The sequence below is a fragment of the Teleopsis dalmanni genome, chromosome X (genome assembly GCF_002237135.1).
Source record: "Teleopsis dalmanni isolate 2A chromosome X, ASM223713v2, whole genome shotgun sequence".
NCBI classification, from domain to species: domain Eukaryota; kingdom Metazoa; phylum Arthropoda; class Insecta; order Diptera; family Diopsidae; genus Teleopsis; species Teleopsis dalmanni.
The window spans coordinates 31,229,300-31,254,780 of record NC_051848.1 but is presented as its reverse complement, the minus strand read 5'-3'; the positions used below and the strand labels follow the sequence as shown (position 1 = coordinate 31,254,780).

Here is a 25,481-nt window from a genome sequence, read left to right as displayed (position 1 = left end):
TTCACTCAAGCACAACTTATAAAATTTCAAGAAGTAATAATTCTAGACTTCAATCTTAATATAGTAATCAATTCACACTATGAATGAACGAAATCAATACTAAACGTATCCAATTAAATATGGAAATATGCAAATTTTAAATATAATTTGTAAAAAATATTAAAAGAAATGCGTTCTAAAGACACTTACTTAATTACTCTAGATATAGGAATCAGCATGACAATACTAATCTATATAGGATTTTTCGTGTATATATTTTTGCTTATATGGATATCAGTAATTTAGTTTATAAGTAGAACACATTAAATAAACCTTTTTAGATAGATAGCTTTTTGCACAGTCACGTAAAACCTATTTAAATATCTATTAAAATAATTGAGTTTATCATTAAGTGTGGGCACAATAGATCTCTGCATAGAAGTGCGCTAACCCTTTCCTTAATATACTTACAAATTTATACATATACAATCACGTCCAGTATAATGTTTATAATTTTTATAGCATTATGTTATATATAATGTGACGAAGATATCTAAATAACCCTTAAAAATATAATAACTAAAATATAAAATAAAGGATTTTTAACAAAACGATCTGTCTAAAGTGTTTTAAAGTTTTACTGTTTTTTAACTTAAGTTTTGTTATATAATTAATAGGTAATAAAATTAAAGATAATATAAATTAAAAATAAAATATAATTTGTAATAATCACAATTTTATAAAAATGCTGTTATTAATAATAGCATGATATATACATTGATATCTTGAAATATAAATGGCATTTAAATAAAATTATTTACCACTAAACAGATGGCTTTAAAATTTAATTAATAAATTAGTAAATATATTATATAAAATATGTGAGGATGGCTATTAATAAAAGTCATAAAATATAGCAATTCATTCTAATACAAATTATAGTAAATAGTTTTATAAATTAACAAAAAGACTAACTTATTTATAAGAAGCCACATAAAGATAATATATAGTATCAATATTTTTTAAGATCTCAATAAACAAAGTGAGTGAATAGTGAGCATTTACTACTAAATATTCAATAAGTATTAATATATTACTTGATAAAGATGAGTATAGTCCAGGAGTGAAAAACTATTTGACGATAAAATAGTTCAGGCTGATATTTTAAGAATTAAATAAAGTTCTTCTATAAACTAGTTTATAAATTAAAAAAACAAATTTAACCTGTTTATAGTTCTGCAGATGATTGATGCTATTAAAGCTTCTAGATCTATATAGAATGACTGATAGACATTTTTGATTTAGGAATTGTTAAGCAGAACCTAATTTAATATGGTTATAATAGGGAAAAGGAATTTGTAGTTTAGTTCCTTATTCTTAGTTAACTTTAAAATTAATTTTAGTGTTAACTCACAAATAAATAAATAAATATTGTTATAAAACGCGTTATGCCATAAATATAAAACCATATAAAGACTTTAAACTGTACATATCTTAATTCCATCGAACAACCTCCTCTTTTGGGAGTTTTCAGAATTAAATATTTTTAAATCAAATGATCTAAAACCCTTTAATCTGCATATATTTCTTTGTGCTCAAAACTCCAGCATCTGGAGCTTTGTCATTGTCATGGCCTTATAATCATATCACAGTCACGAGGCCATGCCCTCAGTACATGGTTCAATGACAATACCTGGTAGTGGTTGGCCAATGGAAATCACAACATTATTTATATTATATTAACATATGTTGATTAATATACATTTCTTGATTAATATACATTTATTAATCAATATCAATATGCATTTGTAATTAAACTTCATTTATATTAAAAAAATTATTCAATATTTGTATAAAAACAATAAAAAATGAATGATGATTATGAATGAATAAAATTCATTTTTTTTATGAATGAATATTTTCTTTTATGAATGATTATTTTCTTTAACATATAATATAATAATTATATATCTAATATAATATAATAGATTTTAAAACTCACCTATCTTCCATGCGAGGACGTCGACCAAGTACAGCAAATGCAGAGCTCTGTTGACGTATCTCCTCCCAACAGAGTTGTTCCCTACTGCTACTTGCGGCATCTAGTATCTTGTTACGACTACGTTGACGACCAAGTGTGGCTTGTATGCGGCCAATAATGCCGCGGCTCCATACATCAACAGCTTGTATATAAATAAGAAAAATAAATAGGATCACAGCACAAAATAAGACTTCTGGACGCAATACATAGAGACGACATAATTTCCATATATACGCCAATGGCGAATTTATGGATGAAAAGCCTACGGCGAATTTCGATAGAATCTTCATGTGTGAGACGTATGTTTGGTATAAGACCTTATCCTCAAGTTCGTCATCCATGTGATTTGGTATATATGATTAGATAAAAATTTAAATGTTTTTCTATGTGCACTTGATTAATTAAATCGAATTTTTAAATATTTTTTAAATATTTGTGCTTTATATTGTGGAGAATTCTATTACTCTTTTTATAGTTATTAAGTATATAAGAAATTATCTGTTTACTTTTATAAAAATTGAATGGTTACTTTAGCAACAGCGGTAAACAGGTCAGCATTATTTTGAATTTAAAATTTTATTCTATATGTATTCGAATTTTATATTTCGCCTAATGAGATATTAATGTGGTTTGCTTTACACTTTGTGGTTGCGTTGCTGTAAACCTGATGTCGAACCAACGGTAATTATTAACGTTAAGGTTTACGCTACGTTGTATTTGTCGTTGTGCTCACTGCCTAGTTGCGTTGAATTGAATTGAATTCAGTAAAAAAGTATTTTACAACATAACTATGTGTATATTTTATTTTATATTTTATTTAAATTTAGTATTTTTAAAATGATTATTTTGTTTAAAATTTATTTAAAACTTTTACTTTCTGTCAAAAAATATAATATAGTATTAATTTAATGTTTAAAATTTTATTTTTAGCTGCATTTATTTCATTGTTTTTGTTGTTCTTTTAACATTTTTGCTGTTGCTGTTGCTGATTGCTGGTTCAACTGATGTGAAACGTTACGTTACGTTGCGTTGTCGTGTTTGCTGTGCAGGGAAGATTCATTTGCTTGTCAAAAGACCAAATCTTCTTATTGTTTTTGTTCGCCTTCTTCACAACACCAACAAACACAAGTTAAAATTAAAAAAGAAATAGCGCAACAGCAACAATAACAATAACAATAACAACAATAGCCACAATAATCTGTCTCGTATATTGTGTATATTGGTTTTTTAAGAAATGAAGAATGAAAATATTCTTGTTGAAGTTGTTGAAGAAAGTTTTTCCTCCTTCAGGATAATAATGATAATGTACACAAAATTCGTTGTTATTAAAACAATTTATTATAATATTTGAATAAAACAAAAACAATTTTTATTTATTTGTAACTAATTTATTGGGCATATTTGATTTGAATGTACATCATCGTAGTGTATAGAAAAAATAATTTACAGAAAATATTTTAGTATGCTCCCGAAAAAGCATTTACGGTTGTTGGCCTATTAACGGCCTAGTATTGCATTTATATATTTTTGTGCACAAATTTTATAAATGAGCGAAAACATTAATGAATAACATTGCCACCGCCACACTTTACGCGAGTACAATTCGCCGACAACTGATTGAGTACGGCAAAAAACGGTTCGTAGTTTAGTAAAGCACAAACGACAATTGGCATAAGTTGTTTTGACAGTTCTCTTTTCATATATTTCGCTTGCATTTATAATTATATAAATAAAAATATTGGCGGTAAAAATCAGCAATAAAAGTCATTTAAATAAATGTGTAGAATTGTTTAATAATAATAAAAAGAATTAGTTTAGTTTCTTTATAAACTCAAAACTAATATATAAAAAACTCTCAAAGTTGGTAAAAAACAATAAACTGCAGAATGCAGTTAATAATTATTAATAAATTGTAAGAGTTTTTCGAAATCACAATAAAGATTTTTCTACTAAAGTATCTTGATCTTGCATAGCCAAATCGTGAATAATTTGTTTCAAATATAATTATGCCAGTATATTGCATTTGTTATATGCTAAGAAATTTAGTTGTGCGAACAAATGAAAATACAGTAGCGTCGAAAAATATTGTGCTTGGAAATAATTTAATTTAGGTTTTGCAGAGTGTAATACTGGATTCACACTATAGTTTTGTTTGTAATTTTAACTGTAATAAAAATTTCATTTTGGATTGAAACCAACAACAATTAACAGCTAAAATTACAAACGAAACACTCGTGTGAATCTAGTATGTATAATATTGATTGAGACTCCCTCCAAATTTTGCTTAATTTAAATTTAGAATTATCTTAATTATATATAGATACATATAAGGGCTCTATATTTTGAACAACTTAAATTTGGAATAATCTAATGTATTGGAATATGTATTGAATGTATTGGAATAAACTAATGTAATATTTGGTCAGGTTCGTTAAACAAATGCTATCCTGATATTGTTTTTATAGCTACACTTGCAAATGAAAATACCGAACAATATAGTTATATTTTACATATTTTTGTTTTAATTGTTCAGAATTAGACATAATATCGCAATATAACTGTGTTTTAAAGGAAAACGATCTAAATTTCGATTTGATTTTATGTAAATTACAATTTCATCGTTATCTCGGTCGTCCAATTTTTGTTGAAGACGGATTGTAATTTCAATTTGCCATATGAGCAATAAATAGGATCATGGTCCACCCTCCCAACTGGCTCAGTACGGCTAAAACAATAATAAAAAATTGTATCACATCAGAAGTGAATGCAAATATAATATGTAATTGTTTGCAGCTGTCAGTCACAAAAGAGAAAAGCTGAGGGAAATTGTAAAATTCCATAATTAAATTGAATTGGAATGATGAGTTCGACCGCAGTGTATTTCACAGCATCTTTATTTGGATCCTTGCTCATATTGCTCCTACAGAACCTATCCTATTGTAGCGTACCGCAATTCAGTATGCATACAATGAGTTTCTGCACAATTTACCGCTCAGTATAACCAGAGATATATAATAAACTTAAATAAACCCACTCTGCAAGGTATTAAGCCTTTCTCTCTTCCCTGAATACTGGAATACAGTTTCCATATTGCTGTGGAAATCTTCTCCATTCATTTCTAAGATATGGTTTTAGGGGGTTCAAGACTAACACTATTTGCTCACTAAGAAAATGAGTAGCAATTGTTATTGGCATGATAAGATAACGATCAGAAATGTAAGAAAAACATTCGTATTAAATAAAAGACCGTAATAAATTTTGGCAATTTATTCACCATTATTACATATCATATATTCCCTTTCCATGCATACTGAAATAACTTTAAATTAAACCACTTTTAAAGACTTTAAAAATTATAATTAATTTTAGAACTTTGTTAAATTTTAATTAATAATTAAATTTGATTGCCGTATAAAATATTAAAAAGAGTATATTATGTACTTCATCATTCCTAGAGAAATTAAACTAGTAATTTATATTTTTTTTATTTATAAAATCTATTTAAGCTGTGCCAGTTATGTTGAAGATAGTAATAAATCTATATCTTAATTCTTAATTTATTTCATAAACGACAACTTTCATAAAAACTATTTAAATTACAATAGGTCTAAAAACAGTGTTAAACAGAGTTATCTATTTTTTTGTCCCGGATATAAACGTACATCAAACTAACTAAAAGCTTTGTGATTTCGATTTTATTTAAATTTTTAATTCAATATATTTTTGGACCTTGCCATTAGGTGTGCAGTATAATATCATTCAAATATCATGTACAAAAGACCATATAGAACTGGAACCTTTTTAACTAATTTTCGATGACTAGTCAGCACAAACCTAGTAATAGCTTGGTCATAACTTAACTGATATTCGTTTTTAAAGTGTCGAAGGTCTACAAATGGTCCACATACATTCGTAGCCCTACAAAAAAGTCTAATGGTGATAAATTTATCAATCAATGATCTTGGTGGTCAATCCATATCCCCAAAAACAGCAATTACTCATACGGGGAATTACATATCTTTTGTTCTGCTAAAAACATATATATTCCACATCCGTTTTATTAATTTTACGTCAAAAAATTGATAATCACTTAGCCGTAGCGACGGATTTATAAAACCACTTGAAGAATTCTGACACCATACAATAGATGAGAAGCTCTTTTGATAGTTGCATGCGGATTTTAAATGGTTTACTGCCTCAGATGCGACAATTTTGTTTCTTGAACCATCAAGTCAAAAATCCGATGCTAAATGTAATGTTTCTATTACAGAATCATAATTTTTATAATAAGGTTCCACAATTTTAACAAGTTTCTCGGTTGTTAAAGGATTCATATTTTGTAATACCAAGAAAATTAAACGCATACTGAATTGAATAGGAGTTTTGAAATAGTGTTGCCTAATTAGGATCACAACCCTCTTATCTCTCCCTATCATGATTCCACTTAATTGATAGACTATGAATTAAAAGGCATTTGAACTTTTATAAATTTGATATCTTTTCTATATTTAAGTTCTTTTTTTCATTATGCATACTAATATTTACTCTCTACTTTATGTTTTCTTCTATCTAACGAAAAATGATCGATAGACCATATCTAGGTTACAACAACTTTATATCATGTGCTTTTTATAAGTCTTGTTGTAGTCCGCGTTATTTAAATGTTCCAATGTATAAATGAGAAGTAGGAAACCGAAAAGCGTTTATCAAAACTGACATGAGGGTCCTTTACATTCCCATAGGTAATAATGGAGATGGTATGTATTTTCTTATTGTATAAAAGAAACTGTCGATTATCTGATTTTATAAACATATGTTTTTTTAGATTTAATCTGCTTTTATGACATTTTCGTTGTTATTCCCTAGTGAATTCCTTTAATTATTGAGATAACGGCTTATTTCGTTTCGTTGATGAAAAAATTGTCCTTATAGTAGAGATGAGAAACTATTGGTTGTCACAGTTGATTAATGTTCCAGGACTCCTGAAACCAACTGTCTGTCATTATTATGGCTGGTCTATATTCAATTTTTTTTTATAAAAAATTAATTGTGGAGACATTTTAAAATAATAATTTTTATGATCAAGATTCATTACAAATAACTATGAAATTTATAACAAAATGGTAACAATTATCAATCTTACAGTGTGGAAAAGATGGGATATACCAAAGAGATAGAGAAGAGATATACCAAAATCACGTCCAAAGATAATGTGGAGGCGAACAGTATTTACCGAAACATTCAAATTGTTTAACGAGCTTTGATATATGGCACAGAATAGAGACAACTGGAAACTTTTTGTAGAAGACTAAGTTTCTCGACATGCAATAAGTTTCTAAATGTTTGTACTTTTGGAACATGTCATAATATATATAATATATGACCAAAATATCACAAAGTAAATCGAAGAATTGGTTTGATTTCAAGAATGGCCGGATGTACGTCCCGGAGCCACTTGTCGACTTCGACGAAAAGACGAAAAAAAAGACGAAAGAAACACATCCCAGCGGGCTACTACTTTGTGTAGATTTGGTCTAGCGATTTTACTATGTGTAGAGAAGGTGTTTTGTAGGAATTAATGGAATTCTGTATCGTTTTTATGTTTATGTCAAATTGTTGATGGCTAAATATGCTGTAAATTCATCTTGCACCTGTGTCTATATTTATTCAAGTTCAAATAATGTCCAAAAAGGGTTATTGAAAAAGGTAGTAAGCATTAATACATAATTTAAAAAAAAATATATATTAACGATTTTTAGCTTTTACAGATATTGCAAAATACTGACGAGCTTCACATGTGGAAACTAGATCAAATATTAGTACGTATGCTTTTATATCTTATGCAATTTAAAACGGTATTGAATTAAGTATGAATTCAAGAGATTATGTATATATACTTCACGTCCATTAATTAGTTTATAACGTATATAGGTACGTGTTAAATTATAACTCGATAACATAAGAAATACATAAGAAAACATTTTCCAATGAAAATTCCTATAGCGTAAAGAAGTTTTAAATCAAAAACCAAATTTTTTAGGTCATTATTTGGAACCACTTCCATTTTGGTTGGATATGACTTTTAAACAGATAAACGTTGACTGACCATGAACATCCACTCAAGAAAATTTTTAATGTATGTATATTTTCAGTAATAATGTTACACCTTCACATCGTAATGTGATTGCTCGTTCAAACACGGTTTGTAGGTTTCAGGTCCCCACTCCGAAACAATACTTATGTTAAGCATTGCGAAAAAACGCTTCTACCGCTTTATTCCATTTTCTACTACATAAGATACACGCTGCCAGGTGTTTTAAAATTTAAAGTGTCTTGATAAAACTATATACTCAACCAAAAAAAAAAAAATACTTTTGAAATCCCTGTTGGAAAGAGTAAGCAACACTTTGTCTGATCATTTGAAAAAACGAGTGATTCCGGAATGTAGGGCGGATCGCTCTAACTCACTATTTTTTCTTTTCTGATAATTTTATATAAAAGGTTAAAATCTTACTAAACTTTTTCAAATTATATTCTTCATATTATATTTATAGATTTCTGAAAAGAGTATAAGATATTATTGTTAATGTTTTATACTCTTCTTATATATATATAGTTCATATATTAAATTAATTGTTACGTTCCGATAACTGAACTTAGATTACTTGAATTATTTAGCGTATGGCGTAATTATAACTATTATAGTATAGACGTTATATATCATATTTATGTATATTATATTTATGGTAATATGATTCTTACTTTCATTACATTATTCTTTGTTAGTTAAATAAATTATAAATTCACTTTTTATTGCTTAATTTTTTTCGCTAATAAATTAATATTTATTACTAATAAATTATTATTGATATTAATGAATTAATATTTATTATCAAGCTAGTGATATTTATTATTAATGAATTAATATTCATTATTAATAAACACAAAAATATTGTTATTAAAATAATACTTTTCAATAAATTAATATTTATTATTAATAAATTATAATTGATATTAATAAATTAATTAATATTAATTAATATTAATAATATTAATTATTATTAATAATAAATTAATAATTATTTTTAAAAATAAATTAATATTTTTTAAAAATAAATTAATATTTATAATTAATAAATTGTTATTAATAAATTAGTATTTACATTTTTAGATAATTTTTAAGCTTATTTTTTAAATTCTTTGCAAATAATATTAATTTACTTTTGATATATATTTTAATCGTTTGATATGTTAATATATATTTTCAGATGATAATCTAAAATGTGATATTAAAATTACAATACCAAAACTGTGATTATGGCTTTATCAATTCAATTGTTTAAATGTTTTCTGTCGTTGGAGCTGTAGCCCGTGGGGATGTGTAGTCCCTTTGGAGGATGGTGGATGGCATTTAATCGGCGAAGTTAATGAGTTACTTCGGGACATAGACCCTTGGAGCTTTAAAGTTTATCTATGGTGTCCTAATTTCTAGCTAAAAGTATTGATAGTTACCGTCAAATAGAACAATATGAAAGAGGCTTTTCTTTAGTACAACCGGCAAATTAAATTAAATCTTTTATTGAAACTTTAAGGTCATAGAAAGGAGTAAACAATAATAATAAATAATTTAACTTTCTGTTTAACTAACAGTTATTTTTAGTGCATAAAATAATAAACAAACTATTACAGACATTCTTATAACTGCATAATTTTTATTTAAACATCGTTATCATTGTTATTTTATTACATCAGAAAGCGCTAGAATCTATATGGGAATTTCAAAACAAATGAAAAATATCGATTTATATGAGAAATTTTAACAACTCTCTTTAAAACCGTATGGAAAGTAAAGTAGGTCACCAGTTACTCAGAAAATAATTACATGCATATATAAAAGAAATTAAACTTTAAACTGTGTTACGTTTTGCGATGCGAGTGAATCCTATTATTTCTGGAATTAAAGTTTATAACACAATACGTTATGTACGTACATTAACATACACTTGAAGGAACTAAAAAGTGTTGATTTAGTAGTATATATTATTATTTATAGAAAAAATTAGTTTAAGTTTATGTTTCTTGTAGACAATATATATGTAGAAGAAGGGGAATTTTAAGCATATATAGAACACTTAATGTCAACGATAGGAACTATAGGAAGTCATAAGTTACAAAAAAACTTCAAATCTTTAAATGGTCTATATCTTTATAGGGTTAAAACAATTTTCAGTTAAATTTCAATAAATGAACAAAAATTTTTGTTGTTGTCTTTTCATGTTATATTCGAACCTTTCTAATTTTTAAAGTGATTTTTTTTCGATAATTTCAATTAGTAGGGCTATATTTTGAATCCATTAATTATAAATTAAATAATTCAATTTATATACTAGGTATATATTTATGAAATTTCATTCTTACGAATGAAAGTAATGGACTATTACATTTCCATTACATTTCTGTTAGTACCTATTATCACAAATAATGATTTGTTTTAATATATTAGTCAGCTACTTAAACTAAAGCGAAACCTGCTCAGCATCACGGTATCTGTGCTGACGGGACACTGAAATAGGAAGGCGTGCTATAAGACTGGGTCTACTCTATAATGACTTTTGCCGAGGTTGTGGCTCTGAGAATGAGGAGGAGACCATGCTTCATCTCATGTGTCAGTGCCCTTCTTTATCTAGAAGATCTGAGTAAACTGTCATCCTGTAATGTTAGGGACCTGATCAAGTTTATAGAACTGTCAGGTGTTGATTGTATACTGATTTAATTCTATGTATGAGCCAATGCTATTCCTGTGGTACACCAATGGGTCATCATTTTAGCTCAAATGGGCTACCTAATACCTACCTAATATACAAAAAATCTAATATTTCTTGTGATAATGAATATTTAATCTATAATTTAATTTAATTTAATACTTTTTATCCGTAATTATTCGTTCGATATTAGAAGGTTTAATAGTATATTATTTATCTAAGTGATTTATACCTATATCATTTTGAACAAAATTTTTATTTATTAATAATATTTTTTAATATTTTCTTTAAGAGCATTAAGCATTTTGCAATTTGGTATGCAAAACAGGGTAATGAACAGGGTCACAAACTTTATTGACTGGGCAAAATTTATTAACTTTTTTAGTTACTTTGAAATGGGTACCTGCATTTTGCAGTTCCTTCATTTACAGGGTAACAGGGAAATGAAGAAAACTGTTCGTTATAATATATTCACTGTTTATAATATAATATATAATCTAATAAAATATAATTATATAATAGTATGCTCACTGTTTCTAAGTAATCGGTAAACTATTGACTGCTTCTTTTTTAAAACAAACACATAAATTTGCAAGAATGTACGAGTATTAAGGTATAAATTTGATTGAATTTGTCAGATCTTTGTCACAGATCTTCATCTGTGATTTAAGTCCTGAAAGCGAGTTCTAAGCTCTAATTAGATCTAGAAATGAGAAGCGGAAGCTAGGGAACTAAGTAGAGCAGACACTAAAAAAATGTGGTGCATAGTTTTCAACGCCAATATAAAACACAGCCTTCCTAAAGTAATACAAATGCGGTTCCGTGTGGAATAAGTCTCTCCGAAAATAATATAGGCATTTCAATCCATATACTAGATATTAATAAGTTAGATATTAATAAGTTAGGGTGTTAGGTACACCATTCCGACGACGGTCGGTTTGACGGTGTATAAAATAGTTCACCTACTCACCACAAAAAAAAAAACATTACATCTGGATGATCAACTGCAATCAGCCAATTATTTTTCCTGAAAGTAATTTCCCCTTTTTAATGATAGAAAATGATATGTCAGCACTAGCTGTTGTGATTAGTAGGATAAACATTACCAGAAAATAAGTTTCATCATATTTTTTTCAATTTTAAAACCATAGGCAATATTTTAATACCATAATCCATTCACAGGGTATTATGTGAATGGATTTAAGTATATCTGTCTATCTATCTGCCTTTCTGGACTTCTTAAAGCGAATGTCGTGGTGGTTGTGATTGGAACCCAAACTTACGCGGGTAGAATGATTGTATTCATTTACAATCACTAGATATGGAGTTGCATTTTCAATCGGTTGCTTTGGAAATGCAACCTAAAGATCAGCAGAGGTGTAAGATAGTCCTCGCTCCTCACCAAGGAGGAAGTTATGCCTAAACACATAACTTTAAATAGTACCGGCGGAATGCCTCGGAGTTCCAATGCGGCGTTCATCAGTGCAATATACCGATGCGTGTGCGAAGAACATCGTGGTGTTTAACCTTCATGCTAAGTATCCAAGTAAAATTCTGGAATTTTATGTTTGCCTTTCTGATTCCATATATATACCACACCATAATTTTTATTCAATTTAGCTTCATACACATCCCTTGCTGCGTGCTCCCCTTTCATTTCTTAGACCAATATATAGTGTAAATCGATTTAACTGTATGTCTGTATGTATCTGCCTGTCTATATTTTTATCTGATTGACAGTCTATCAATTTATCTGTTCAGTTGTTAGCTAGTGCTCTGTTTTTGAGTTGGACGACTGAAACTTTGTGTAGGTACTTCTTGTGAGTCCAAATAGATCAAGTGGCTAAATGTATAAAATGCGTTCGCTATGGCATTAACTATTTAACAAATTTGTTGCTAAAAATAAGTTTACATATATATATGTTCACAGCTAAAAAAATTTAATTAATAAATCGTAAATAACTGATACTCAAATAGCTATCTCTGTGAAAAGTATTGAAGCCTTGACAAATCCAAAACTAACTTTTTCACATACCTTTAATTTAAATTACATTATAAATTTTATTATGAAAATGCATCATATTTATTATAAGTTTTTAATGTTATAAATATGAGGTGTTCTATTCTCTTCATCTGTCAATCAATTCATCTGTCGTCGAATCGAAAACATTTTCAGCAAATTCTTCTTAAAAATAATTGCCTTATTCGCGCTCATTCCACAATTTAAAATATAACAATTAAGCACACTTTTCTGATAAGATTTTTAATAATTATAAAATTTTTATTACCTTTTAGTTTATAACTAAATGTATTTTAGTTTTTTTTAATATTATTTCAGTTTCATTCCATAAAAGCTGAGTTTAACTCTGAAGAAATAATTAAAATTTTTTTCTTTGTCGTCTCTTTGTTTATATTGCGCATTTGTTTAAAAAATATTGTTATTTAAAGTATTAAATACAGGGTGATGTATTAAATTAGTTGCAATCAAATTTCCATTGTTAAGTTTATTTTTTTCTAAAGCACAGAAATGCTTATATGAATTTGCTTCACCTCTACGACGCGAATAAGTATTTAATAGGTTAAAGCAACCAACATTACCAACAAACCACATTAGACCCATAAAACTATTTAATTGCTATGAAAATTTAAATTTAATTTGGGAACATGCAACCTATAAGTACTATGAATACCTTTATAAGTCTGCATAAGTCTGCTCTAACAAGTAAAGTGTTGACAAACAGTCAACAGTTTCGAAAGGGACTGCACGTGTGGCGGGAATTGGTGGTCCTAAGAGGTTTGCATTCACTTTGTTAGAAAAAAATTTAATTCTATTCAAGAATAATTCCATACCAAAAGTTGATACAAGTGTCAATGAAGAATACTTTTTGAAGGTTGAGTTTGAAAATTAAAGGATAGGGATACCAAAAGCCGATAGGTTGGGCATACGGGGATGCCGGTGAAGTTTGCTATCTCAAAAAGGCAACGAGAAATATATAGTATGTCAGTTACTGGTAAAAATTTGTGTTGTGCTGCTTACTGGCGATAATATTATCGAAACTGTCACGGATTTCATCTATTATTGCACTGCCATAACTAACAACATTGATTGGAATGTAATCTGGCAATTGGGATGTAAAGCGTTCTATATGTATCTCAGCTATAAATCATGTCCGAAGAAGAAGAAGTAGCAATACTAATAATCTGTAAATATTTATTATGAAAAGTGTTTTAAGTTACAGAAGTTTAATTATTGAAGAATTTATATGAATAATAATGTTAATATGCCTACTTTTTGTAGGCCAATCTGACATACAACAAATATGTTATTGTCAATTTAGATTTCAAGTCAAAATCTATAATTTTTGTGCTGTACGAATCAATAATAAATAAATCCTTGAAACAATAATAAATAATAAAAAATAAATAAAAATTCTAAATGGAGTATTTGATAAGAGTATTTAAAATAAATATTCTTTGTGCTTTATCTATTTTTGGTTATCTGTGAGTGTGACGACTATAACCGACTATAAACCACGAGCTATATTAACTTTATCATGGACATTCATATTCTTTAGCGAATTAACATACAGCGAATATAGAAATATTTATAGGAATTGTAATTATAATTAATCAGTTTTGATACAATTATATTACCGAAAAAAGGATCCAACTTTTCACAGGGTTTCTTTCTCACTGGACACTGTGAAATCAAAAATTATCTATCGAACCTAGGTATTACAAGAGATAATAGCTGCAGACTTTGTCACGAAGCAATGGAACATATTCTATGTCACTGTGATAGACTCGCCAGACTCAGACTTCAGTACTTATCAACTGCATACCCATTTATAACGGAATTTGGCAACATTTTCCCAAAGGATATAATGATATTTTTAACTGCTACTCGTCTATGGAACTAAAGTGGGTATATCACAATAATTCTGAAAGGATGCAGTGATGTGGTGAGTAGTTCCTAACCCTTTCAAAATCTATCTATCTATCTAATTATTAACCATTTTCGAATGGATTTTATTTCAAAAATAACACCAATTGCTATTTATTTAACAACTTCATTTCGAAATTGCGTTAATTGCAATTTTTTATTTAGTCTTATCAAATAACTTAACAATCCATTACACGTGTTAAAAGTTAATGAAGCTAGCAAACTGGATGCTGTTGAGTCTACAGTTGGGAATAAAACATTCAGTTCAGTTAAATTACACGATGGCATTTCACGGTCGTTCAATGGATCTAAGAACGGTCGGATTTATGTCTCAGAAGCGCTTGTCAATTTCAAAGACCAACTGTCATTCCCCATCCTCATAAAGGCACTTCAGAATCACCGCGGGCCACAACAACAACATAGCATTTTACTTATTAAATGAGGAAAGACTAATGATTCCAATTGTAAGTACTCAGCATTTAAAATGGTTATCGTTGGGAGGCTAGACTCATTATATTACAACAAGGAGGAAGTTCAGTAAGATTGTAGAAAGATTCCAAAAAATGGGGACTTGATTGATGTGGTTGAAAAGGATCTTAAAAAAGATTATGAAATAAATATAGACGAATACCGAGTGATTGAAATACTTGTAAATAAATATCGTAGGAAGTCTTTGCGCATTCACAGCTGTAATTTTGAGAATATTTTATTTAACAGTTTAACATTTTTAGATATTATTATTATTATTGAAATTAAGGGATCGTGCACTACGATCTAAAAGTTCTATTGTGCCCCTATGGTGCGTTTCTCCATGTCTGATTTCTTTAATGAAAGACAGTACCTATCTTTCCTAGTTTTGGATCTTTATAATACATAAAATATCCTTCTAAGTGTTTTTTTCACTTGTGCATCAGTGCCGTGCATTCCCACAGAAGCACATGGTATGTAGTCTCTCTGTCTCTTCTCTACAGTAACTTCGATAGGTGATTATTCAATCTACAGTGACCAGGTGGGACAGTGACTGCAATAATTCTTAGCTTATTTTTTGATTGTGCTATTTAATCTTTGAAGCGTTTTAGGTTGTAAGTGCTCAAAAGCAATTTCTAATAGAGTTCTTACATTTTTAGATAAATTTTGTTTCTTTTTCTTTTTGTTAAAATTCAGTGTATTGACTTTGATGGTTAATTCTTTCATTAGTAAAAATGCTAAACAATAGTTTATAGTTAGAAGAATATATGGCTTAAACCTTGGTGTTATAAGAACTACTATCCACTGTATATTTATGTGTTGTTATATTGTTTATTTTTTAATTAAATACACGTACTATGTCGGTGGTGATATTTCTTGCGTTTTATTTATGCATCACCCTGTATACTTGCAAGTGTAATTGAAAATTATTGCACTCGCAACAAAATATAAATAAAAGTGTAGGTTTTTATTAATATATTTTTGTTTTAAAGTCCAATTATATAAACTACTCACAGCTTTTCACACATTTCTATTTACATATTTTTTAGTATTTCTAACAGAAAATGAGCCCATTACAGCCCCCCAAGTGTTCTTCGTGCAGAAGGCAGAATATTTACCTGAATTAAGCGTTATTGAACGTTTAAGTGCCGTGGTTCTGGTACGATTTTCCATTTCTTTTATTGTTAATGTTCAGATGGTCTTAGACAGATATATAATTAATGTTTTCTTTTTTATGTTTTCAATAATAACATAATTTCTAATTATTATTTCATTTGTATTTAATAATAAGTTTAAATTATCGGTACTTATAATAAATATATATAATACTGTTTATAGGAACAGATCGGGAACTTGTCACAATTGATCACATCTTAAGCGTTTCTTTCATATATTTTTTTTAATTCCAGCATTTTGGAACGTTAATGCATTTTGATTATAAGTTTTTATTGACATTTTTAATATTTTAATATATTAAATTAAATTTTAATAAATAAAATACATTTTATATTATTTCAATTGAGATTTATAGAAATTGTCTTCAGATCATCTGCGACTCATCATATTGTTTAGAGTGGAAACCTTATAGGTTCACTGCACATATTTTAAATATATTATACAAAATTTTACTTAAAAAATTTTTTTGTTTATAATGTATTAATAATATATATATATATTATATTGCAAAAATTGAAATGCCGCGCCAATCACAAACTACAATCGCGAGCACAAGATAATTCTTTTCTAAACAAAACAAAACAAGTGAATATTGCAAAAGACAAAATAAACAGTCGAAATGTAAAAAATAGCAGAACGAAAACAAAATATACTAAAAAAATATAATAATAGCAAAGGAGACAGAAAGAAAGGTCAAAACAAAACATAAAAACACAAATTAGCCCATAGAAAGCTACACATTCGCTATGACATCTCTGTGATGGGCACGCGCATTCTATTTTCTCATCAACTGCAAACAGACGACCGACCAAACACCCATTAAACCGCCAAATCGGTCGGCCGATCCACTGCACTGTTGTACTAGACAACAGTGAGTGGACGGACACTGGCACTTTATTTGCATGGTCAAACATTCTGTGAACAACTACAGTTCACATATATATAGTGAAATGCATCCCCACTTCTATTAATACCTACACACGCTAATACGTTATCGTATAAGTCTACTTAGTCAACCCAACGTTTCTATGGCGTGCGCACTTATAAACTACAAATACTAAGTGCTGAGAGTAGGGAACAAATGCAAAGAGCCAAGAAAATGTTTGCTAATACAATCCATAAGATTATCACGGTTCTTCAATCTAACATCTTAGCATGTTACAGAAGTAATAAATTTAAGTTCAAGACTTTCAATAATATAGGCAATAGGAGTGACTATTTGGAGTACATAGCACGCATACAAATTTTTGGGGTCGTCTTTCCTGTATATATTTTAAAGTGTTAAAGTGAAATGGACAATTTTTTAAGTATAGTTTATACTTAACCGGTAATCATGTGGATTTATATACATAATGTGTAGGAAATATTCATCATTTATGATTTGATAAACACACATGCAAAATACCTTTATATTTTTTTTTTTTTTGGAAATTGGTAAAACTGCACTACTATGAGATATTTAAGTGAAGTCAGCTAAGCAATGTTGTTTCAGTGTGGTTCTGTAGTTATACTCTTCAATATTCTGCAATGTTTTTGGTAAAGAATTTAATAAAGCACCGTTAGATGAGTACTAACATAATCCTATGAGGATTTCTTATAACATCAATGTTAAAGTAACTACTTGGATGAAAGCGTAGACAACTAAATACAACACTTGTCTAACATGACCCCGTGAGAAGCTATAATAGCTACTTCGATAGAAGCGAATCAAAACTACTGCATTTATAAAAAAAAATTCGCATATGAAATTGAAGGTCATACCTCAACTAGGTCACTTCATGCTACCCATTTTGCAGATAACAAAACAAATTTGATTTTGAAATTGATTTAATAAAAATTCCCAGTACTATTTACACAGAATATAATATATAAATGTTTTAATAAAAATTCCCAGTACTTTTTACACCGCATATAAGTAATATTGAGTTCTTGAAGATATTTCTTTATACCGTAATATTCAAATATAACTGTCTAAGACAACTGGACCAACAAAACATAATATATAACATTTAAATACCGTTATAGTAGAAGGGAAACATCACTGACCAAAATATCCCATCGTAATTAAAATTAAAAATTGCGTTCCTATGTAATAGTTCCGTCCACCAAAATTTTTTCCTGGTACATAATTTTGAACAAAAATTGTTAGTGCTTTTTTTAAGTTGATTACAGACAAGCATTGCTACGCATATACCATATGACAGCTTCGTTTCCTTTTGAACATCCCTAAGAAAATTTTGATGTACATGGGTATATAATGTGTAACAAAGCAAGCAGTTATGCGAATTCAAAAAGCAACAAGTATTATAAAAGTAAATGTACTAGAAGTGTTACAGGCTTGGTATCCCTGTTTTCTGTTATACTTTTAAGATTATTTTGCTATATAAATCCGGCAAATGAAGGCAAATGTTTACATACAGGTTTCCTATTATTCCTTTTTTCATATTTTTAGTGCAATAAGTTGGCACCTTAACTATTTCATTTTTATGCACTTTTAGTGCAGTTAACTGACATTTTAATTGTTATTTTTTTGCTTACATATAAGCTAAGTTGAAAAAAAGTATGCTTACTTTATTGAAAAATCAATTTAATATAGAATTATTATGGAATAAAATATGAGTAGAAGTAAGTTTTGGGTTAGTTGGCTAATGAACACTGACTCTGAGGTCTAAATTGGACAGGGTATGACTTCAACACTTGGTACTTGCAGTCTTTAAAAATAATTACTTTTTAAATATTTAATTATATATTAGAAATTGTTCCAAGACAATTGATGATGGGTATTTGGCAATACTCGAAACAGTTCAATTTTTTTTAAAAAATAATAAATTTTTGTTGTTGCTATTTCACTACTGTTCAATGAAAACCTTTCTATTTAAACAATAGTTTTAATTAAGAATTAAGTTTCTTTCGTCCACACAAACGCGCGTTAAAATCAATTTAATACTAATTACTTAAGAAAATTAAGTAAGGGATTTTTTAAAATTTTTCTATTAAAGTCCATTTGACTGGCACTTTGCTACTGAATATTTGCTGCTTATTACTGTTGTGATTGAGAGGGTATATTTGAGTGAAGTATGACGTGTACTCCACAACTATATACGTTGATATCAATTTATTGTTGTTATATATACATTATGTTGCATTGTTGTTGTAAGGTAAGTAATTAAAAAAAATAGTTAACAGATAAATAGTTTTAATATTTTTTAATTAAATTTTGTTAATTAAAAAATAAAAAGCTATAATTAATTAATATATAAATTTTATTTTTTAAACTATTTATATTTCTGTCTAACTGCGGAACCCTACATAACTGAAGTACTTCTGACTGTCATAAACAACTACGTATACACTTAATTTGTTTATATGGCGCTTCACCCCCATAATAACAATCTAGTGTAATAATAATAGTAAAGTTCTAACTGCAAGGGCTGTTATTCGAAGTTTCTTTTGTTTTCTTTTGCATACTCGTACACTTTAACGAGGAGAAAGAGTAGACAAATAAAATTGGTAACAACTTTTTCTTACATGCTAATGAGTTCTTATAGATGGTTTACGTTACTATACTTTTCTATAAAAAAAAAATTTTAATAAGAGTAGTAAGTAAATAAAAGATATTCTAGATTTTTTATGAATGCTAAATATATAGTATCAATATTGATTCTGACTAAACTCATTTTAGTTAAATGATTTCGAAAGAATAGTATGTATAGACCTCTTATGGAGACATATCTATAAAAAAAACTAGATATATTTACGCATATGCGTTTATATCATTAATATACGTATTGTTAAAACAGCATATTAAGTTTTTAGAAATGTTTTTAGTGCATTGGAGACGTAATAAACTATCAAGACAAATCGATTAATTTTTGAGATAAAATTTTTCATTTAAATTTAATGAAACGGATTTTGAATACTTGTCGCAACAACTAAAATCAGGAGAGACTATATTTCATCGATGCCATATAGAAACTAATTTCTCCTCACTATTTCTACGAGTATTTCATTGAAGTATGATTCATGACATATGTGGACAATATTTATTCGTTAATAATTAATTTGGACCGATTCGAAAATAACTGTAATATGTTATATATCACTATATATAATACAATGATATCAGTGTACATTCCTCATAATCCTGACTGCAGAAGTTATGGAAACTCACAGGAAAAAGAAACCATAAAACATTTTTTTTTGTAAATATCCAGTTTTGGCGTCTAGAAGAAATAGATTTTTAGGAAGATACTTCTTTGACAGTTTATCAGACTGTTCATCACTGAAGACGATGGATCTATTAAATTATTCAAATTCGACGGAATGGATTTAGTCTCTACTCTTCTATATAAGGGTTTTTCGCGAGGAATGTTGTAGCAAATTGGCAAAACCTTGCTAATTGAGGTACATGGAAGTTATCTAATGGTCTGACACCGCCACCAACCAACGAACCATTATAAAAGCATCATCATAAAAAATTGTAAACGAGTATATAAAAATAATATTATAAAAATTGGACATATTATATTTTAAGCATAGAAAAGTACACATGTTCTATCTCTCCAAATGTCGGTACAATGTATCGGTAAGAGCTATTTTGCCGTATAAGAGTAAAAATCTCTTATTAAAATTTTATTAAAATATTTTGTTTTTTTTATTATATTTTGTTGTTTTTTTTTTTAGATTGATTTAGATTTAGATTAGATATCATATAAGTTGTTAATGCTGAGAACTCTTAAAATTGCAAGACTGAAAACGTTTAATCCTTGCAGTTTTGGAACCCTTCTCTATACAGCCATAGAATATACCGGCCCCGTGTTCATAAATTGATGCTACTTTTTTGATGCTACGCTTGCGACTATTTATAGGTAGGTGAACTGAATGTATAACCTTTTTGATTGTTGCTATTGTGGATTGTCCAGAACAATTTTTCATTCAAAGTAAGGTCCAAGCATTTAATTGTGTCCACTGGTTATATATGCTGGCATATAGTATTGGTGGGTGTGTTCAATCGGCACACAAAACTATTTTTCATCCCTTGTCTTGTAAATACCAAAATAAAGTTAATGGATTAACACGAATCATAGGATGCTATAAAATTTTTGTATTTGTTGTTGCTTTTTGTGTAAGTACCCAAAAAAAGTTCTTATCTAGTAATTAGTTTTGTTACTTATTGAGAGGTGAGATACTTTTAAAGCTCTATAAAATACTGTCATTTTGGTGATATATTATTGATAAGCGTCATCGAATGTTATGATTCCATTTATATATGTTAGATAACCTTTGGAGAGAATGAACACAATAGAATATTCTTAGTAAACCAGAAAAGCATAAAGCTTAATTTTCGAGAAATTTCGTTTGCAAAATAGATTCTGCTTATCGTTTTAATATAAAGTTGTTATTCTCCTATATATGGAGAGATTTTAGTATATGAGTATTCAATTGGCTTAACGCATAAATCTTAAATGTTGACGCTTACTTTTCTTATCAATTTTGTTGCATTTATTTTTTTTATATATATTTTAAAATATTAATAGATGAGCACAAAGTCTAATTCTTATTTCTGTTGACAGTGATTAAACATATATGCTGAGGTACTTTATTCAGTTTCGTCTCAGAGTCTATGCGATTAAGTGGGAAATTAATTCAAAGTAAATAAGTTTTCAGAATGCTTGAGATTGAGAACAAAAGAAGCGGAAAAGTATTAAAAGTGGATCCATTCTGGCTACGAGATCACTGTCGTTGCAATAATTGTATAAATGTAGAAACCAAACAACGGAAATATAATCTTTTGGATATACCAGAAGATGTTGAACCATTGTTTATAAAGTTTCAAAATGATGGTACATTTTTTGATATAGAATGTAAGTATAAGAATTTAAATGAATTGTCAAAATATTGATAATTAGACTTCATTTAATTAAACTATTTGAATAATTTTATTTATATAAATATTAGGCCACAAAAATTTTTAGTTAACTTTCGCAGATATAATTGAGAGTTCTCCAAGAAAAATTTGAAATCAAGCAAATCAATTAGAAGTTACTCACAATAGATGTGGAACAACAGATTTTAACAATAGTTTTCCTTTTTAATAGATAGATGTTATGAAGGAATGCAAATTATTTAAAAAAAACCGCTTTGATCTTTATCAGCATTTTGTTTGACTGACGTCTACAAAACCATAATCATCTGTCAAAAACCGTCCTTGATGTGAATTGGACTGAACTCAACGACTTTAGAAGAGGAAGGGAAATAAAAGTCGATTCGGTTAGAGATTCGTTGAATCTGGATAAGGATATGTTACAACCGGAGGGCGCCAGTTATCTGGAGGCTTGCGTTTGACAACACACTAACTCATCGGCACGGGTCGAATAACATCCAAGATTACGCGTTTTATCGAGTTTAAATATTCTGTAATTTCAAAGGATAATCAACATAAAAACAGGTTCATCTTGAGAAGGATGTGATGTAGCAACACACATAAAAAAAAGAAGATAATATTTTAATTTTGAAGAGAGAAATTCAAGGTTTTATCGAGTTTATTCATTTTGGATAGTTGGTTGGAGTGTATTTTATTTTAACTTGAGTTTTTTACTCTATCATTAACTTAGCATATTTACAATTTAACTCATTTCAATTTATTCTTATGAATTCAACAATTAATATAAGATACATATAATATGGAGCTTATTCATTTTTTAGTACTATTCAGAATTCTCAGAATCATGATATTGTTTTAGAAAAGTTAGGGGCATATTTTCATATGGTTTTTAGATGATTTTTTATTCTAGTATATGTTTTGGATGTATCGCACATAACATTAATATTTTCTTATTTAGCTTACATGACATATGTATGTTCGTTTTCTAAAATCCCCGAAAAAAAACACATCGCAGAACCACTCTGATACTGTTATCCTAAGAGAGATTGGCATGAAAATATATATCTTATATTAACCAAATATAAGTATTTTTGCTTATATGTTCTTTTCTCTTCATACTTGTTATCGTGAAACATAATATAACTTTTTAAATTTTTTAAATAGAAGATTCTACTCTATTCCAAATATGCACGGGTTATAATAATATACTATATATGCTATACCATTCTTGTTTAAAATATAACCTTAATAAATTGTTATAACCCATCCGGAATAAGATTTTGTAAACTGCTTGTTCTTGGAACTAAAAGTATTAATAATGACAGTTGTTTTTTGATCAAATCTGGTCATAAGGAGATAGGATACGGCTGGTAGGATGAACATGCAAATGAACTTTGGCAAAAAACTCAAAGTTCACTACTAAATCGTGCGGTATAACAACACTCGTTATTTTCTAATACCCAGATGATTTCAATTAATATATTTCTTATGCCAGAATCTTAGTTGTAGTGGGTTTCTGCATAGACTGAACCTATTGAACTTAATTGAATCTATCTTAACAGGTCGTGGAGTAAATGTAGGAGATATAACTTATCTGATGTTAAGATCGTGTTTACTTTAGGTCTCTGCCCTTCAAATAGAGATTTACACTAATATACTTTAATCTAATCTAATGTTTATTTTTGTATCTATACAGGATGTCAAGTGCACACTTTAGCATTATACTCTTGCAGATATTCTTTGACAGGGCTTTTATTGTGCGTCGCAAATATTAGTAAATCAAAATTGTGTAGAGTTATTCGACTATAATCTTTGTCTTAATATTCTTCGGTACAATAGAGTTTCAAATAATACGTTGTTATTTCGCCTTTGTTTAATTTTTGTATATCTATGGACTCTACAGAATATAGTCTGTGGGTATATGGTATACAGAAGCAGAAGATAGCACTACAGAGTAGCACAAGATTTTTAATCTGTAATTTAGATTAACACCTCATTTTAAAAATAATAGTCATTGACGATTATCTTTGAAAGGTAAGGTAAGTTCTTAGAGTTGATTATTAGTTCCTTCGGTTAGTATCATTTTAATAAACTTTTCATAAAATATTTTTTTTTTTATTTCAAGTTTTAAAATATAAATTATGCTACTGACATAGTAATGATATTTTATGTATAAGAAATATAATTATAGTTAATATATAATATATGTGTAATTATATTAACTCTGAATATTTTGTGCTTTTTAGGGAGCGATAACCATAGTTCTACATATGATTTCAACTTTCTATACCAATCGCTTTATGAACAAGTTTCCAACTCCAAACAACACAACACTTCCCGCACTCCTTGGAATCGGTCAATAATATTGCAAAATGAACGGCACTTACGAGTGAACTTAACAGATTTAATAAGTTCTGATGGTGCAGTAAAAACTCTTGTATCGGCACTTATACGCTATGGCATTGCATTCATCGATGAAGTGCCACCAAATGCCGAAATGACAGAGTTAGCCATACGTCGTGTATTTCCCATTATGAAAACATTTTTTGGTGAAATGTGGACTTTTTCGGATGTCAAAGATCATGCAGATACTGCATACACCAAGGAATATTTAGGTTCCCATACGGATAATACATATTTCTGCGATGCAGCCGGTTTGCAAATATTACATTGTTTATCACATGAGAATGGCATGGGTGGTGAAAATTTTTTTGTAGATGGCTTACATGCCGCAAAAGAATTGTACTCTCGCCATTTAAATGCGTTTGAATTGCTTAAACGTGTACAAGTCCCTGGTGAATACGTTGAGACATCACAATATCATAAATATTCCGCACCAATGATACATGTGGACGATATTACAGACGAAATCATACAACTACGTTTGAATGTGTACGATCGTGCGTTATTTAATACCATACCACAAACAGAGATGTCCGAATTTTATGACGCTTTTCGCAAATATCTTAAAATAGTGCAATCGTCTGACAGTCAATGGACACTAAAATTACAGCCTGGTACTTTGGTTTTGTTTGATAATTGGCGAGTCTTCCATGGACGTCTGGCATATACTGGTTCACGTACTATGAGTGGCTGTTATGTTCAACGCACTGATTTCCTTAGTAAAGCAAGAGTTTTAGGTTTAATTGAATAAAATATATTATGTATAATATTATTTTTTGTTTTTATTAAAATTTGTAATTTTAAATGAAGGTCTTAATACAACAC

General features: G+C 28.6%; 2 protein-coding genes and 1 long non-coding RNA gene across 5 annotated transcripts in view; 2 read left to right on the top strand and 1 right to left on the bottom strand.

Annotated features, from left to right (window-relative positions):
- The window catches only part of LOC119687408 (protein phosphatase 1L), a 49,582-nt gene extending 33,166 nt beyond the window's left edge, over positions 1-16,416 (bottom strand). Inside the window, exons 1-2 of one of the 2 annotated variants that reach the window (XM_038101707.1) lie at positions 16,312-16,416; positions 1,982-2,162 (exon numbers count right to left, since the gene is read on the bottom strand). In XM_038101707.1, the coding sequence (XP_037957635.1) occupies positions 1,982-2,162; positions 16,312-16,366 (236 nt within the window). In that variant the 5' untranslated portion in view covers positions 16,367-16,416. Of the gene's footprint in view, positions 1-1,981; positions 2,842-16,311 lie in introns of those variants that run through there. The other variant, XM_038101706.1, reaches the window with a different exon arrangement.
- Positions 6,507-9,693, top strand: LOC119687409. 2 transcript variants are annotated; one of them, XR_005253162.1, is made up of 4 exons: positions 6,507-6,777; positions 6,846-7,726; positions 7,789-7,839; positions 9,289-9,693. It is a non-coding gene; the product is annotated as an uncharacterized LOC119687409 (long non-coding RNA). The 2 variants fall into 2 exon arrangements; XR_005253163.1 differs by having other exon boundaries at positions 7,780-7,839.
- A 5,572-nt stretch (positions 16,417-21,988) lies between the features above and the next one.
- On the top strand, positions 21,989-25,481 carry LOC119662457 (trimethyllysine dioxygenase, mitochondrial). Its single transcript, XM_038072079.1, has 2 exons — positions 21,989-22,233; positions 24,500-25,481. The coding sequence occupies exons 1-2, from the start codon at positions 22,038-22,040 to the stop codon at positions 25,405-25,407; spliced, it is 1,104 nt and encodes a 367-aa protein (XP_037928007.1). The 5' UTR covers positions 21,989-22,037; the 3' UTR covers positions 25,408-25,481.